Consider the following 13,889-nt stretch of genomic DNA (forward strand, 5'->3'; position numbering starts at 1 on the left):
TATGCTTGGTGTGTGCGAACTGGTATCTGATTAGCCAATCTAGCCCAATGGAGATCGTCCATAGCATCTTGCCTGTTCTTCGTAACCAAGGTGGCATTGGGTGAGTGGAAAATATTTGCAAAGCATGACTCTGCCCGCTGTATCGAAGTTGAAAATATTTTTTGGTAGACGGCGCCAGGCCCTCGTCAAACGTCTCAATATAGATAGAAACCAAAACAAAATCAATGATGGCAAACTGAAGCCAGAAAACAAAAATTGGCATAATAGAGTATATTCAGGCTGGCCATAGTGAAGGGCTGCGATGCGCTGGCATCCACGCCCGTTCAACCCTCCATACAGACTGATGCAGCCTGCAGCATCACCGAGTGGATGACATGAGAGGCTCAGCTACGCTGCAGCTGCCAAAATCCGAGCTGCACAGAATGGATGCCTTGAGTTTGGCCGCCAAACATGTGTGAGGCCGGATGACCGAGTTATTAAGAAGCGTCGGAAGGCTCTGATATATAGAATCAACACTTCCAACTCTTGAAACCGCAACCCACTTACCTCGCTTGAGGCTCAAAAATGCGAAATGTTACAACCACTGAGAAGTAACGAAGCTTTCTCCCGCGCCCTCCGTGGACTGGTTCAAGCTGCGGTCGATGATGCGTATGGCTGGCTGCAGCCGACTCTCGGATCGCGGACCACGTATCATCTGGTCCAAGTTGCGGACGTCCCACGTCAACATGCGACAAAATTTTAGCAGGAGAGGCAGGCCACCATATCTATATATGGAGAGAGTGGCCCAGAGCGGATTCCTGGGACCTTGAGTCATGTGTGTGACCAAGATGCAGCACGAGGCTTCCTCAACCATCTCTTCAGCGACAGTTACACTCAGAATGGCGGTAATCTCCCGAAATGTCTCGGCCAGCTGACCGCTCTCTTTGAGAGAGCCTCGCCACACCATTTTGAAAGCGGCGGCACGGCACACACACGGGCTGAACAGCCAGGATATATTTTGCGACGGCGTCTTCTATCAGCAGGACCACCTCTTTCCAAGTGTGTGGCAAGGCAACCACGTCTGCCTTCGGAAAAAACAAAAGAAGTTCTGTGAACTCGGCCACATTCGGAGAGCAACGGGTCAGACTTACCGCAAAGAACGCGGGTGCTGGGGTGCCGAGCCGCTTTGTCAACACCCTTGTTGCTTGGTGCTTAACGTGTAACCCCAGATATCAGTGTCCAAACGCCGGTGAGCCTTTTTGCGCAGATCCTCCTTGAAAAACGCGATCCAGAGCCCTTCGCCGCTCTATACATTGTTCCGCGGTTTACTGAATGTTGGTGAGGCTCTGGAAAGAAGCGAACCATTTGATTAAGAAGGGGAAGGGTTGGCTGGTGTGCGCATCACTCTGAAAAAGGCTGCGACTACTTCTAGCTTCTTTGCCCACAGCCTGGTCCTCAGGATCTCCGTCGCAATCAAAACTTCGAGAGCGTTTGTCCTAGATTCATCTCCGAATAGCAAAGCAAGATGGCCAGCAGTCCACCAACTATAAACGGTTAGTTCACGATTTTCACGGGATGCTAGCCTTTGAGATTTTGTGCGCTGACTTACTTCGTTTCAGGATGCAATCCGAAAGCCCCAATCTCGACGAAACCAATGGGCAACTTCCCGATCTCTCATCGGGCGTCGTCCGTCAAACCCTCTATGCGACTTAGCATATCTCGAACTACACTGCTCGATTACGATGCAGAGTCGGAACTGAAGACCGATGTTATGTACGGAACCACGAACACTGTGAAGGAGTGCCGCTGGTTTGATCATCTGTTAGGAGTCTTCTGCATATCAAGGGGACCAAAGTTTGCATCAGTCCCAAAGTCCATGTCCGTTGGATCACAAGAACGCAACAATCGCGAGGTGCGTATAGAAAAGTGGACGGTGAAAACAATCTAGTGCTGACCACAACCTCAGGCCCACCTCGATTCTGCATGGGTTCTTCCCGTCTACGTTCTTTCAGCCGAGCGGGACGAATACCGACATCGAATACCGAAAGAAGCCAAATGCACCATTGACACCGGTAATTTGCAGGGCAACATTGTATCTCGAACGTTTCTCTTCAACGTTCTCGGTTACTCGGAGGCAGACTTCCAGAAGCTGACTACTGGAGAGGAGAATGGGGGTACCGGTATTACAGGCCACAAGCTTATCCCGGATGGCGGCATCAACCTGACCTGGTACCACAACAACAGCACTAGGGTATTCCGCGACATGCGTTTCCTTATCTCGGAGCATCCGATGTATGATCTTATTATTGGTGCGCATTCCATCCAAGAGAACAATATACTCGACGTGCCAAACCTCATGACTACCCCTGCCGAAGGGATTGTGCTCTCGAAGTCGCTCTTGAAGAATTCACCACGCAGTACGGTTACCCTTTCCTCACTCTGTCAGCTTAAAAGCTAATCTTCTCAAAGATCCGAAATTGAAATCGCTTGAAGTAGACATGAACAAAGAAAAACAGAAAAGGGACAACTTCCAGATAAGGGAAGAATGGAAAAAAATCGATCCATTAATGCCCAAAGAAGAACAGGACAAGCTCTTGCGTGAGAAGACAGCTATCTTCGAGGCCAAGAAAGAGACGTTCCATGATGCGTGTCGACAGGAATACGAGGTCCTTATACAGGACGCAACGGATCAGAACCGTCAGAAAGACAAAGAAGCATTGGAAAAAGAGTACAAAAAGTGGGCTTGGTTCAAAATTCAAATACAGGAACCACAGCATCCAGAGGAGGATCCAAAGAAAAAGTAGGTGCAAAGATTTATAGTATGGAGAGGAGTACTATAATTCACATCAGTGCAAGATTTCTTTCGTTTCTTGTATAGGTTCTCGAGCGATCGACTCTAGGAAGGTGTTATTATGGATATTGGGGCGTTTACTTCTTTGGCAAATGAATGTCTTTTCTACTTTCAATGGAGTTAGAGGAAATAACACGAATTTATAATCTATTTCTATGCCCATGAGAAAGGTAATAGAAAAGTAAGTTAAAAAGAATAAGTGAGACTTTATTTAAGCTATTATTACACTCCGAATCTCGGCTTATCTCGGAAGCGAGTAACAAAACGGGGCAATACCCTGCTTCGTTCTCTGGGCCTAAGTTGAGTAATAGTATTTAGCTATATGAATATTCCGGCATAAAGTCATGCGACTACCTGCCCCTGTAAAAGCGAGGTTTATTAAGGCCATAGGCTTAAGTCTTGTAAGTAGTTTCAGGGATTAAAAGACAATTCTAGGGTATGCCCCTGCAAGTATAGGGGCTTGATCACTAAAGGGCCCTATAAGACCTCCTACTTACAAGCGCTCTCTTTTCTCTTATATATTCTCTCTGGTCTCTAAACTTGTAATATGTTATATTGTGACTTTTCATCAATTTTTTTTTTTGGTTAATTTGTGCAACTACTCTCAAATCAAACTCTTAACCTCTATTCAATCTAGCGTTCAGTTCCACATTGTAACGTTTAAGTTCATCCCCATCTGGTTCAGCATCTCGATGTGAGGCTGGAAATCATCCGTCATGTGCCAATCAATCATGATGAAAGGGTGCTCCTGAGCATCCTTCGCACCGTTCTTGACATAGTCCCTGACCCAAGGGATAGCGATCGAGCAATCCATGATATGACCCGGCCGGCACCAGTCATTCTCGAGCAGGTTGCGATCCGTTGTGCCCGCCCAAATATTCACCACCCGAGGCCATCCCCACTCGGCGGGGATGGCATCCTTGGAGGCAGCAATGGCGATCTGGGTGCCGCACCGTCCACAGAACCACCTGTCTCGTTTCGGCGAGGACTCATAGTGCATCAACCATAGGTTATCGAGGCCGGCCACGGTGGGTTCATCCATCAGGCTGGCGGCGGGGACAAATGGTGGTCGCGTCTCGTCATCTTTGCTCTTCTCCCAATCAGGCATTGAAGCCCTTAGAAGGATAGACAGTTCGAGCAGTGCCATGTCCGAGGTGAACCCATAAGCGCCGAGGGAGCCCGTAGCCTGCCGGCAGCCGTCGCAGTGACAGACAACCGCCGTCGGGAGGCGGACATCCCCTATATCCGTTCCCGGTGTGTGATAAGGATTGGCCGCCCTCTGGCTGGCGTTAGGGAGTGACATGCGCCAACGCACAGCCGTGCAGTTGCAACCGCCGTGTAGTACAAGCGGGTCTGGAGGGAAGGGCATTATGAGAATCGGTAGCAGTAGTCGTAATGATGGGTTGCACTGATGAACTGCTAATGTTAAGTCAGAAAGGGTGTTGGTTTGGAATTTGCTTAGAGACGACACTGAACGTACCCAAAAAGTCTTTTCTATTTGGTCCCGATACCCAGCGTACAGCAAATGCAAAAGCTAGATTTCTAAGAGGGAAGACTGAGCTCTTTAATGTAAAAATGTAAGCGCTCATATTCATTTTGTACCCCTTTTCAGTGTGTCAAATGAATAGAATAGAATAGAGTAGTGGCTACTACTCTATTCTATTCATCAAAATTTACCCACTACTCATATTCTATTCATATTCTAATCAAGGTATTCATGAATATTCATGAATACTTTGAGTAGTGCGCACGTGATTTTGCACGTGAGGAGCTAGCTATATTAGGTAAAGCTTCCGCCCGCTCCCGCTCTAGCGCCACCTCACCACCCAATTAGGCGATGGCGAGGCTTGGTAAGCGAACTAAAGTACAAGATTCCGAGGAGAATAATTAGTTTATTATTATAGAAAATTAGTACTTGGCTAATATTATATAAGCCTTAGCTTAGTCTAGATAGAGCTACTAATAAGCGCCTTAGTTATTTAATAATTATTAAGTAAACCTTGTTTTTTAATAGTCACGCGACCAGTAATTACCAGTATTCATGAATATTCATGAATATATATTCTACTCTACTCTAATTTTTTGAGAATTACGCTACTCATATTCTATTCAAGATATTCATGAATATTCATGAATACCTTTAATACCTTGAATACCTTTTTGACACACTGCCCCTTTTTAGTGGGTGCATCCACTGACGCATAAACATGATCTATACGATGGGGTTGCTTCTACTGGTGTAGAACGCGAGACCGACACAGCCACGTCATTACTCGCTTTATTCAAGTATTTAAAACTCTTCGCAATATTTCCAGAAGGTTCTCAATAATAGCGCAAGGGACTGTTCTCATTAGCCGTCCTCGTAGATAACCAGCGGTGTTCTAATCTTAAATCTCTCGATTTCTAGAAAAATCCCAACTGCACAGGTATTTCGGGCGTATTTGGGCGCGATTGAGCTTCTCCCGTTGGTCAAATCCCCTGGGAAAACCGGCATATTTTGCCAAGAGTTTCATACTCTTGAACAAAGCGAGTACTTACCAAGTGTTTCGCCAATAATCAACTCTGTATAGGAAGGAGGTGTGACATCTTACAGACGGGCCTGTACAAGTGCTGACCCATCCAGCTCCTCGGTTATGGCCCCCACCTGCACCCCTAGAAAAAAGTGACTGAAATAACAAAAGTCTTAAGGTTAGTTCGCGCTTATTCATTCGTTTTTCGTTTGGTTCGCTAGCAGCGGTTGCGCAGTCCATGTTGGTATCTGTCGTGGCTGGACCTCGCCTAGAATCGGTCTGCACAGGAATCTGCGCGAACGGGGTTTCCTCCTCTAACAGGTCTGGGACATATCTCATAGCTACAATGGAACGGTAGACGCTGTAAAATTTAAAAATAACAGACTCGTACTGTTATTACTTATTAGTATAACTTCCCAAATGAGGTGAGTAATTGTGTATGGTTTGGGAAGTACACATGCAGAGTATCTCACCTCCAAGTAGTTGAGTTGCCCAATGCACATAATCGAGTTCCGAGAATACCAAGCTGCTACTTCTGATTGCCTCACAAAGCCAAGACACCAGGGCTTTGAGTACTTTTATCATTTCTTAAACATAACATGAGTCGTAAATCTCGCGATTCCCCCAACCTTTTAATACAATGCAAATACAATGCAAATGCCGCCCAAACACCCCTGCCCACCATCTAGCCCACCCCACCACATATCCCCTGACATGCAAGCAATATGTATAGAAACTTTTCTTTTTACCCCAAAATATACACAAGAACAAATCATCTACCTATCTCCTTATCATTCAGATCACGAGAACTGATTAAAGCATCAACACTGTAGCTGCCATCGCAGAGACGGACACAGACATTGTGACCGTTCTACTAACACTCGAAGCAGCGCTGAGATTGACCTCCCCAGCTTTGAATGCTGGGGTGTAATTCCCTTCAACAGGAGTTGAATCGACTGTTCCGTTCCAGCAGTAGCGATTGAAGCATTGCGTGCACTCATCAGGTACTGTAGTGCCTGTTCTATCGAACGACCTTGAGAGAACGGCACACGCCATACAAGCAGGCCATTGAGCGTCAAGTGTCCCGTTGGCAAGAGTAGCAACCTCATACCCATTTCGGATTATCGCGTTTCTCTGAGTGTCGTTGTACTCCGGATCAAAAGTCGACACATTCGAGAAGGCGATGTAAGGCGCATTTGGTAAATAAACAACCAACGGCGCAGGACCCGTCAAATTACTCGCATTGCACCCGAAAAATGTCGGCCTATTGTTCAGCCCGAGATTCACGAAGGTGTTCTGGTCAGGTATAGAAGGGAACGCTGTCCCGTTCTCAATGGTGTTGTTCAGGCTCCTCTGGTACGTAGCGACGAGGGAGGTCCCGTTCGGCCAGTTATATGTCGTGTCCGCACTTGAATCGACAGCAAAGATGACATCGACGTTCCTCATCGGCTGGAGCAATGGATAAAGGGGGATGTTCTGTCCGTCTTCGCCGCCATCTACTAAGGTGAGTTGTTGCGATTCAGCGTTCCGGTTCGTGGCGTTGTTGTATTTGTAGAAAGGGTTGGGTTGCCATTGCGCGATGTCGTTGCTGTCTTCGCCCAGGTCTGTGAGCAGCCGCGTGAAGATGTCTCTTAGGGTTTGTGGAATGGCAGTGGTGTTTATTTGGAGGAGGAACTGGTTGAAGAGCGTGGAGGAGGTGCCCATTACGAAGCCGGCTTGGTCGAAGCCTTCAACGCAGGAGCCATCGCTTGGTACTAACCCGGCGGAGAAGTTCGAGCCGACGTATTGCAGTGGCGCGAACGCATAGGTGGTTGGATCCCAGGAGCCGAGTTCGAAGGGACTGAATTCGTAGACGGTCGAGTTGAGGGACACGATTGATGTGCCTGGGGCACGGCCGTCGGATACGAGGAAGGGCATGGGGATGCTACCGGATTGGAAGTTGGGTTCTAAGGCGATGGAACTGAAGGTGTAGGACGGGCCTCCGTTGGTGGCGTTTACAAGCTGGTAGGAGAGCGCGCGGCCCCAGTAGTCCGTGATGGAGGTGTTGTAGCCGGCATCTTCTTTCGAGGAGACTTCGTCTTGGATTGTGGAGAAGTAGTTGGCTGTGGATAGGATTTGGATCCCGTTTGAAGCAGGCCCTTCGAAAATGCTGTTGCCGAATTGCCAGACTGAGGACCCCTTGGACCCGTCACGCAGATCTTGCACACTGCTGAAGTTGTTGGTGTAGATCGAGCCGACGAGCCATCCTCCTCCTGATAACCCGGCCACGTAGGTTGCGGATTGAAGGAGCCCGCCGATTTGCCCTCGATTCGTGGCGTTGTTGGTGCGGTTGTCGGCTGCTGCGAGGAAACCTGCTCCGTTCATCAAGGCTCGATATCCACCTCCCGAGACTGCAAGGCCGATGTTTGGCAGGGCAGAGACATTATTTCTGATGCCATTCATGTACGAAGTTGCATCAAAGTTGGAGATGTTCATTCGCGAGAGCCATGAAGTCATGGGATCGAGAGTGTGGTTCCTTCGCAATTCGAGCCATGCTGTCTCGTTTGGTGAGAGAGAGGTTGCTTCTCTGATTGTTGGTCTATTTGCTGGGCAATCGACTTGTTTTGGTGCATATCCTCCTGACGGTGAGTTTGGGAATGCACGCTTAACTGCCGCCATGGGTCCCGCGAGAGCCTCAGCTGCGAGGACTTGCGGTGATGCATCCCGAGGGAGAGTAATTGTTTTTGCTTGGAGTGTCAGTATAATTGAACATTCTTTGGGGAGATTAGTTACCACTGCACAGAGCAAATGATGCAATGCTCGCTGAAACCAACGCAAGGGACTTCATTGTGAGGTGAGGAGTCTGCCAGAACCTCGAAAACAGTGAAGCAAGAAGATTGCGTATGAATCCCCCAACCTCAATTCACTTGAAATGAAGCAGACGGGGAGGGAGTGAGGGAGGTATTTGAATCTACGACGTTGACGGCGTGAATGGTCCCCTATGACGCCAGCAAAGGAATCAAAGGTGTGTAATGACGGAGCCAATCCTCGGCGGGAGATCGCCAGCTGCCCCCTGACTAATTGGGTAAGGGTGGTCGGACAACAGCAACACAAGTCAGACAACACACAAGTGATCTGATCTTCGTGAGTTTGACGTTGCGAGATAAAGGGAAGGGCGGATAGATCGATCGGAATTGACAAAGGGAAATAATTAATTTCTGACTTGCTGGTCAAGCCAGCTCGCTCACACGGCTGTATGAGGTAATCCAGTGATGAGAGGCAAACGGCTAGCTCGATTCAGCCTACTCCTCGCTCACCTTTCTTACAGGAGCGTACTCGGGAGGAGCTGCATTTTTTTAAAAGATACTGGACTTATGCATGCATTATTATGCATTCGTACAAGGCGCAGCCCTCTAGAGGAAAGTTTGACATGTGGTCCAGTACAGCGTGCCAAGCCTAGTTAGAGGCATGTGGCAACCATGATGATCGACGGCGCATCGTGTGTGGCTGCATTCGGAGAAGCATCCGATAGCCAGAGCACGACGAAAGAGCGAAAGTTGACAAGCAAGATCGCCGCAAAATCCATCCAGTAGAGACGTCTTCTCGTAGTGTACGAGTATACGAGCAGCCAGCTGAGAGAGAAAAGGAAGCGCTGGCGGCAAAATAGGCCCCTCTTCGCTGCAGCTGTAAGCTATCCCTGCCCGGAAACTTCGGACAATGAAACTGAAACTCGCAACAGGCACGTGATCAGCAGAACACCCATCGAACTGGATATCAATTGGAGGAGCAGAGATCCGTAGAATTGCCTTGCTGGGATATGCTCGGTATGCACTACCAGCATCGGATTGTAGACTCGGTGTTATAATGGACATCGGACAAAGGATTTCCCTTCGGGTCCTGGAACAGCCGGCATCCGTCTGATGGGTACCATCGTAGAAGTTGGGGGAGGCAGCTGAGTCACCACGCCATGGTAGAGTACAAAATTAGAGCCTGCCAATCCTACATGAAGAGGTAGAAGTGCCACGAAGGGACGATCGCTCACAGGCTAATCTCACATTAATGTCTTCGGAATCCGGCGCTTATCAGGATGTCTTTCGGATAATTAGCCAAGCAGCTTGAAATTTGAGGCAAGGGAAGGAACCAAATCTTCTCAATGGCCACGGCCACCGTAGAGTAATGCTCCTTGTGATGAGGGTGTAATATGGGGTGTAAGTGGTCGATGTTGTGACGTTGAACACTGTGGTGGATGAAGGCGTGAGCATGTGACCAGACTTCGCGTTGGGATGTCCAGGGCTGAAAAAAATGATAGGATTGCCAGATTCCGATCTTCATGATCTACTGAAAAGAGAATGTCGTGCATGAACTATTCAATTTTGAATCTTGATTGGGGTACAAATCCACGTGAGATAGACACGCCTCGTGGCGTGGGACGCTGGTGTTGGCATGGCAACTCGGCTGAGCGGCATTTCCAAGACGCAGCAAGTCAACAAACAACCGACTCTTCTGATAAACACAACCGAAGACTTCGACATCGCCCAACAACAACCACCATCGCGTCAATGTAAATCGACAATTGTATTTCCATTCAATTCAATCACCATGAACGACCAATCCCCACCAAAGCGAGTTACACGCGCCCGAGCGGCGGCCAAAACAACAGACACCGCTCCTAAAACCACCAAGATCGCGACTGCGGCTTCGAAGGCCAAAGCTACTCGAAGTGCACCTATGACCAAGCGAAAGACCCGAGCCGACGATATCCACGAAGACGAAGAACAACCCGACCCTGAACCCATAATCGAACCAGAACCAAAGCCTACTCGAGGCCGAGCCAAGAAGGTTGTCAAGCCTGAGCCTGAACCTGAACCTGAGCTAGAAATGGAGGGGGAAACTCTAGCTCCAGTCAAGACAAGCAGAGGCCGGCCGAAGAAGGCTGCCATCGAAACGCCTGCGCCCGAGCCTACACGATCTACACGAGGACGTGCGAAGAAAGTCGACGTCCCCGAAGAACAATCCGTTGTTGTCGTCGAAGAGCCGCCCAAGAGAGCTCCCCGCGCTCGTGCTGCACCCAGGGCCGCTCCCAAGAAGACAGTCACATTCGAGGAACCAGACAAGGAGAACATCGTCCCACAGGAGATCAATGCAAAGGGTAAGCCAGAGACCGGCCTTCGTGCCAAGCCTGTCCGCAAGCCCGCAGCCACCACAACTCGAGCTACTCGTGGGAGAGCGAAGACTCTCGCTGAAGAGAAGCCCGAGAGACAATCTCCTCTCAGTCCAAAGAAAACTACACAAATTGCGACCGCCAAGGAATCAGTCTCAGAGGACGAGCTTGCTTCGAACGAGAAGACACCCATGAAACCTCTCTCGAAGAGTCCGATGAAGCCTCCGGGAAGCATTTTCGGAACTGCAAAGAAGCCGGACTTTTCTAGTTCTACCACTGTTAATCGGGTCACCATACAAGACCTTTCCAGCTCAGTTATGGGCAGTCCTGCCCGTCGTCCACTACAATCGCCCTTCAAGGAGTCGATGAAGGCATCTCCCCAACGAGTTCCATTGGGTGGCTCAATGCTTCAATCGCCATTCAAGCCCTCCTTCCCACCGCCGAAGTCTACAGCGGCGAACTCACCATTCAAGGCCTCACTGCTCGGATCGCCAGCGAGACGCCCACAATCACCCACGAAAGTCGCAGAGAATGGTTCTCCAAGCAGGCCTACAACGTCCGTCTTCAATGCAACACCCAAGGCAAGCACATTCAAGATCTCGAGATTTGCAACTCCACGAACTTTGACAAAGAGTGCTGCACAACCCGGCCAGATGCTTCCACCAAGTGCTCGAGGGACTTCGTCTACGGGAAGTCCTGGAGCTTCTGCCAATGATATCGATTCAACCTTGACAGTTCAGCCTAGCCTCTCATTCTCTGGACGACTTTCATCTATAATGCCCCGCGATGTTGACCCATCATTCACAACATCTGAATCAATTGTTGAGGAGGCAACCGAAATGTCAATTATCCCTGAAGCTGAGCCTCTTACCGAAACCGTGGTGGTTGATGACCCTGCACACTCAATCGTCGTTGAAGATCCTATGGACTCACAGAGCACCACTCCTCCAGTCTCACCTCCACGCCATAGCACAGGTACTTTTGGTCTCCGCCAAGAAGATGAGAATCCATTCCAAGACTCAGACTCCGAAGATGAACTCGCATCTGGATCCCCGAGATTCTCGCCAGCTCCACTTACTGGTTTCCAAAACATTTCTCGAGGATTGTCAGCTTCACCAGCTACGCCCACCCCATTTTCCGGTATGACGAAGACACCGAGAACAGCCACAACCCAGCGCTCTGTGCGTCAACAAAAGATTGGATTTACTCCTCTTGCAGCACAGTTGACTAACTGGATGGCTGGAAGCCCAGAGAAGTCTGATAGTGGTTCGGATGGTGAGAGGACGCCAGTCGCTCAGCGGACTTTTGCGCCTGTTGAACCCTCTCCGGCCAAGAGCACGTTCTTTGAGGATGAGATGGTTGTTCGTGATGAGTTTGTCGCGGCACCAGAGCCAGCGTCCGTTGAGCCTGATATTATCCAAGAGAACTTCGAGGCCGTGGAACCTGACGAGGAAGACTTGGCTCTTGCCCATGAGGCTGACGAGATGTCGCTTCTTGAGCCTGACGAGATTCTCAACCATGTTTCGGAAGAGATGTTTGAGCCCGAACCAACCGTTGAGGGAGAGACAATTGAGACTGAAATTGTCGAAGAAATGCCCACCGAGCCTGCTCTGTCAGAGGCTAGTCAAGAGTATGGTGATGAAAATGCTATTCCCATCGACCCAGCACTTCTCGCACTTTCAGCGCCTCAACCACCGGCTCCAGTATATGCGACTCCCAAGCGTGTGCTAACAGAGAGAGTCTTCCACACGGTTTCCAAGGTCCCTCTCAAGGCTCCTACAGATGTTACTCCTATGCGGCCTTCATCAATGAAGCGCAGTGCTAGTATCTCTAGGCTGCCTGTTCAGAGACCAACAAGCAATCTCGCCCGCAGCAACACAGTCATTTCATACTCGCCAACCAAGAGTACAGCCCGCGTCACATTCAAGGAACAGTCGCTGGATGTTGTGATGCAAGACACAATCGCAACACCTTCCAAGCCCGAGATGACTACCTGGTCAACAATGGGTACACCAGCCCGTACTCCTCGCCGCGACCTCAACACTGCTCTGTTGAAAGGAGCAGTTGTCTTCGTGGATGTCCATACAACCGAAGGTGCTGACGCCAGCACACTCTTTACTGAGCTTCTCACCCAAATGGGCGCTCGATGTGTCAAGCGCTGGGACTGGAATGGCAACGGTGATGAAGGCTCAAACAAGATTGGCATTACTCACGTCGTGTTCAAGGACGGCGGAAAACGTACTTTGGAAAAGGTAAAGGAGACCAACGGCGTCGTCTCCTGTGTTGGTGTTGGATGGGTTCTTGAGTACGTCCTCCTAACCCGTTTGCATTAAATGACTAACATATTTGCAGCTGTGAGAGAGAAAACAAATGGCTCGACGAGGCACCATACCTTGTCGACACAGCCATGGTCCCTCGGGGCGGCCACCGCCGCAGAAAGAGCATGGAGCCCCGCGCCCTCGCCAACCTTAACGGCACCCTCGTCCCCTCTACTCCTGGCCGCATGTCCATGTCTCCAACCAAAGAGTTCCTCAGCCTCCCAGATACACCCGGCTTGAACTTCTCAAGCAAGAAAGGCCGCCGAGAGACAGTTGAATGGGTGCGCTCACCGAGCTCATCTACGCCTGAGGCGGAGTCCCACGATCAGACTCTGATCTTGAGTCCCGTCCCTGCAACCCCTGCATCAGAAACATTGTCTTCAATGTACACCGAAGCAGGTCTCTACGGGAACGAAGCCGAGACACCAGGTGGACAAACTCCTTACTTCCTCCACAAAGAGCAGCTTGTGCAGAAAACTGCTCCTGCTGGTGGACGGTATGTTGACCGTGAGCAAGGCGAGCAAGCTCTCGGATTCGAGGGTGGAAAGGGATACCTAGGATCAGGAGGCGAGATGGGATGGTTGGAGGAGAAGAAGGATGAGAGCGTTATGGTGCGGCTTATGGCTGCGAGGAGGAAGAGTCTGCAGTTTGCGCCGAAGGTTGGGAGTCCGCTTGCTAGAGGGCAACTTTTCTAGATAACTCGTTGAATTGTTGTGAATGAGGTATGTATGGGGTGAGAACGTTTGAGTTCTCGGTTTGGTTTGGATTGGGGAAGGGAGGAAGCATGGATACATATGATGCTGGAGTTTTTGCTTTTGCATGAGGGGAGGGGAGGGTTGGAGTATTATATTGTTTGGTTTGATTGAATTAGTGTTGGATTAAATTGTCAATATGTTGTTTGTTCTCAATATTACTCCGGGGTGACCGTGTGATGTGAATGTGATGTTTGTGGGAATTGAATTTGTGGGCGGACTGCAGTTGGCGCTAGGTTCGAGGTTGTTTTGATGATCATTGTGAAGTGGTTGGAGATTTATGAGGGGAGGCTGATGGCTTGGAGAGAGGGAAAGGGGAGAGAGATGGAGCTTTCGTTT

The 13,889-nt window shown here is 49.5% G+C and overlaps 5 protein-coding genes across 5 annotated transcripts; 2 read left to right on the forward strand and 3 right to left on the reverse strand.

Annotated features, from left to right (window-relative positions):
- The first annotated feature begins 1,077 nt into the window (after window positions 1-1,077).
- K444DRAFT_668992 (uncharacterized protein) lies at window positions 1,078-2,994 on the forward strand. The gene is made up of 4 exons (XM_024887478.1): window positions 1,078-1,532; window positions 1,599-1,891; window positions 1,946-2,396; window positions 2,449-2,994. Exons 1-4 carry the CDS (start codon window positions 1,505-1,507, stop codon window positions 2,781-2,783), a joined length of 1,107 nt encoding a protein of 368 aa, XP_024727937.1. The 5' UTR covers window positions 1,078-1,504; the 3' UTR covers window positions 2,784-2,994.
- Window positions 2,995-3,388: 394 nt separating this feature from the next.
- K444DRAFT_706850 (uncharacterized protein) lies at window positions 3,389-4,199 on the reverse strand (the record flags this gene model as incomplete). Its single annotated transcript, XM_024888145.1, has 1 exon — window positions 3,389-4,199. One exon carries the CDS (start codon window positions 4,197-4,199, stop codon window positions 3,471-3,473), a length of 729 nt encoding a protein of 242 aa, XP_024727938.1. The 3' UTR covers window positions 3,389-3,470.
- A 1,587-nt stretch (window positions 4,200-5,786) lies between these two features.
- On the reverse strand, window positions 5,787-8,509 carry K444DRAFT_573454 (uncharacterized protein). Its single transcript, XM_024877404.1, has 2 exons — window positions 8,113-8,509; window positions 5,787-8,066 (listed from the first exon to the last, which is right to left on the reverse strand). Exons 1-2 carry the CDS (start codon window positions 8,165-8,167, stop codon window positions 6,154-6,156), a joined length of 1,968 nt encoding a protein of 655 aa, XP_024727939.1. The 5' UTR covers window positions 8,168-8,509; the 3' UTR covers window positions 5,787-6,153.
- Window positions 8,450-9,300, reverse strand: K444DRAFT_223740 (uncharacterized protein). The gene has a single exon (XM_024871171.1). The coding sequence runs from the start codon at window positions 9,189-9,191 to the stop codon at window positions 8,733-8,735; it is 459 nt and encodes a 152-aa protein (XP_024727940.1). The 5' UTR covers window positions 9,192-9,300; the 3' UTR covers window positions 8,450-8,732.
- A 535-nt stretch (window positions 9,301-9,835) lies between these two features.
- On the forward strand, window positions 9,836-13,877 carry K444DRAFT_656547 (uncharacterized protein). Its single transcript, XM_024886091.1, has 2 exons — window positions 9,836-12,785; window positions 12,833-13,877. The coding sequence occupies exons 1-2, from the start codon at window positions 9,919-9,921 to the stop codon at window positions 13,491-13,493; spliced, it is 3,528 nt and encodes a 1,175-aa protein (XP_024727941.1). The 5' UTR covers window positions 9,836-9,918; the 3' UTR covers window positions 13,494-13,877.
- The last annotated feature ends 12 nt before the right edge of the window (window positions 13,878-13,889 follow it).

This window comes from Hyaloscypha bicolor (assembly GCF_002865645.1).
Source record: "Hyaloscypha bicolor E unplaced genomic scaffold K444scaffold_182, whole genome shotgun sequence".
Classification (NCBI taxonomy): domain Eukaryota; kingdom Fungi; phylum Ascomycota; class Leotiomycetes; order Helotiales; family Hyaloscyphaceae; genus Hyaloscypha; species Hyaloscypha bicolor.

Bases quoted from the DNA above. Each gene is read 5' to 3' on its own strand.
- K444DRAFT_668992 (XM_024887478.1), top strand. From the start codon at position 1,505: ATGGCCAGCAGTCCACCAACTATAAACG. The intron at 1,533-1,598 runs GTTAGTTCACGA...ACTTCGTTTCAG, and splicing joins CAGTCCACCAACTATAAACG to GATGCAATCCGAAAGCCCCA. The intron at 1,892-1,945 runs GTGCGTATAGAA...CCACAACCTCAG, and splicing joins AAGAACGCAACAATCGCGAG to GCCCACCTCGATTCTGCATG.
- K444DRAFT_573454 (XM_024877404.1), bottom strand. From the start codon at position 8,167: ATGAAGTCCCTTGCGTTGGTTTCAGCGAGCATTGCATCATTTGCTCTG. The intron at 8,067-8,112 runs GTAACTAATCTC...TGACACTCCAAG, and splicing joins ATCATTTGCTCTGTGCAGTG to CAAAAACAATTACTCTCCCT.
- K444DRAFT_223740 (XM_024871171.1), bottom strand. From the start codon at position 9,191: ATGTCCATTATAACACCGAGTCTACAATCCGATGCTGGTAGTGCATAC.
- K444DRAFT_656547 (XM_024886091.1), top strand. From the start codon at position 9,919: ATGAACGACCAATCCCCACCAAAGCGAGTTACACGCGCCCGAGCGGCG. The intron at 12,786-12,832 runs GTACGTCCTCCT...ACATATTTGCAG, and splicing joins GGTGTTGGATGGGTTCTTGA to CTGTGAGAGAGAAAACAAAT.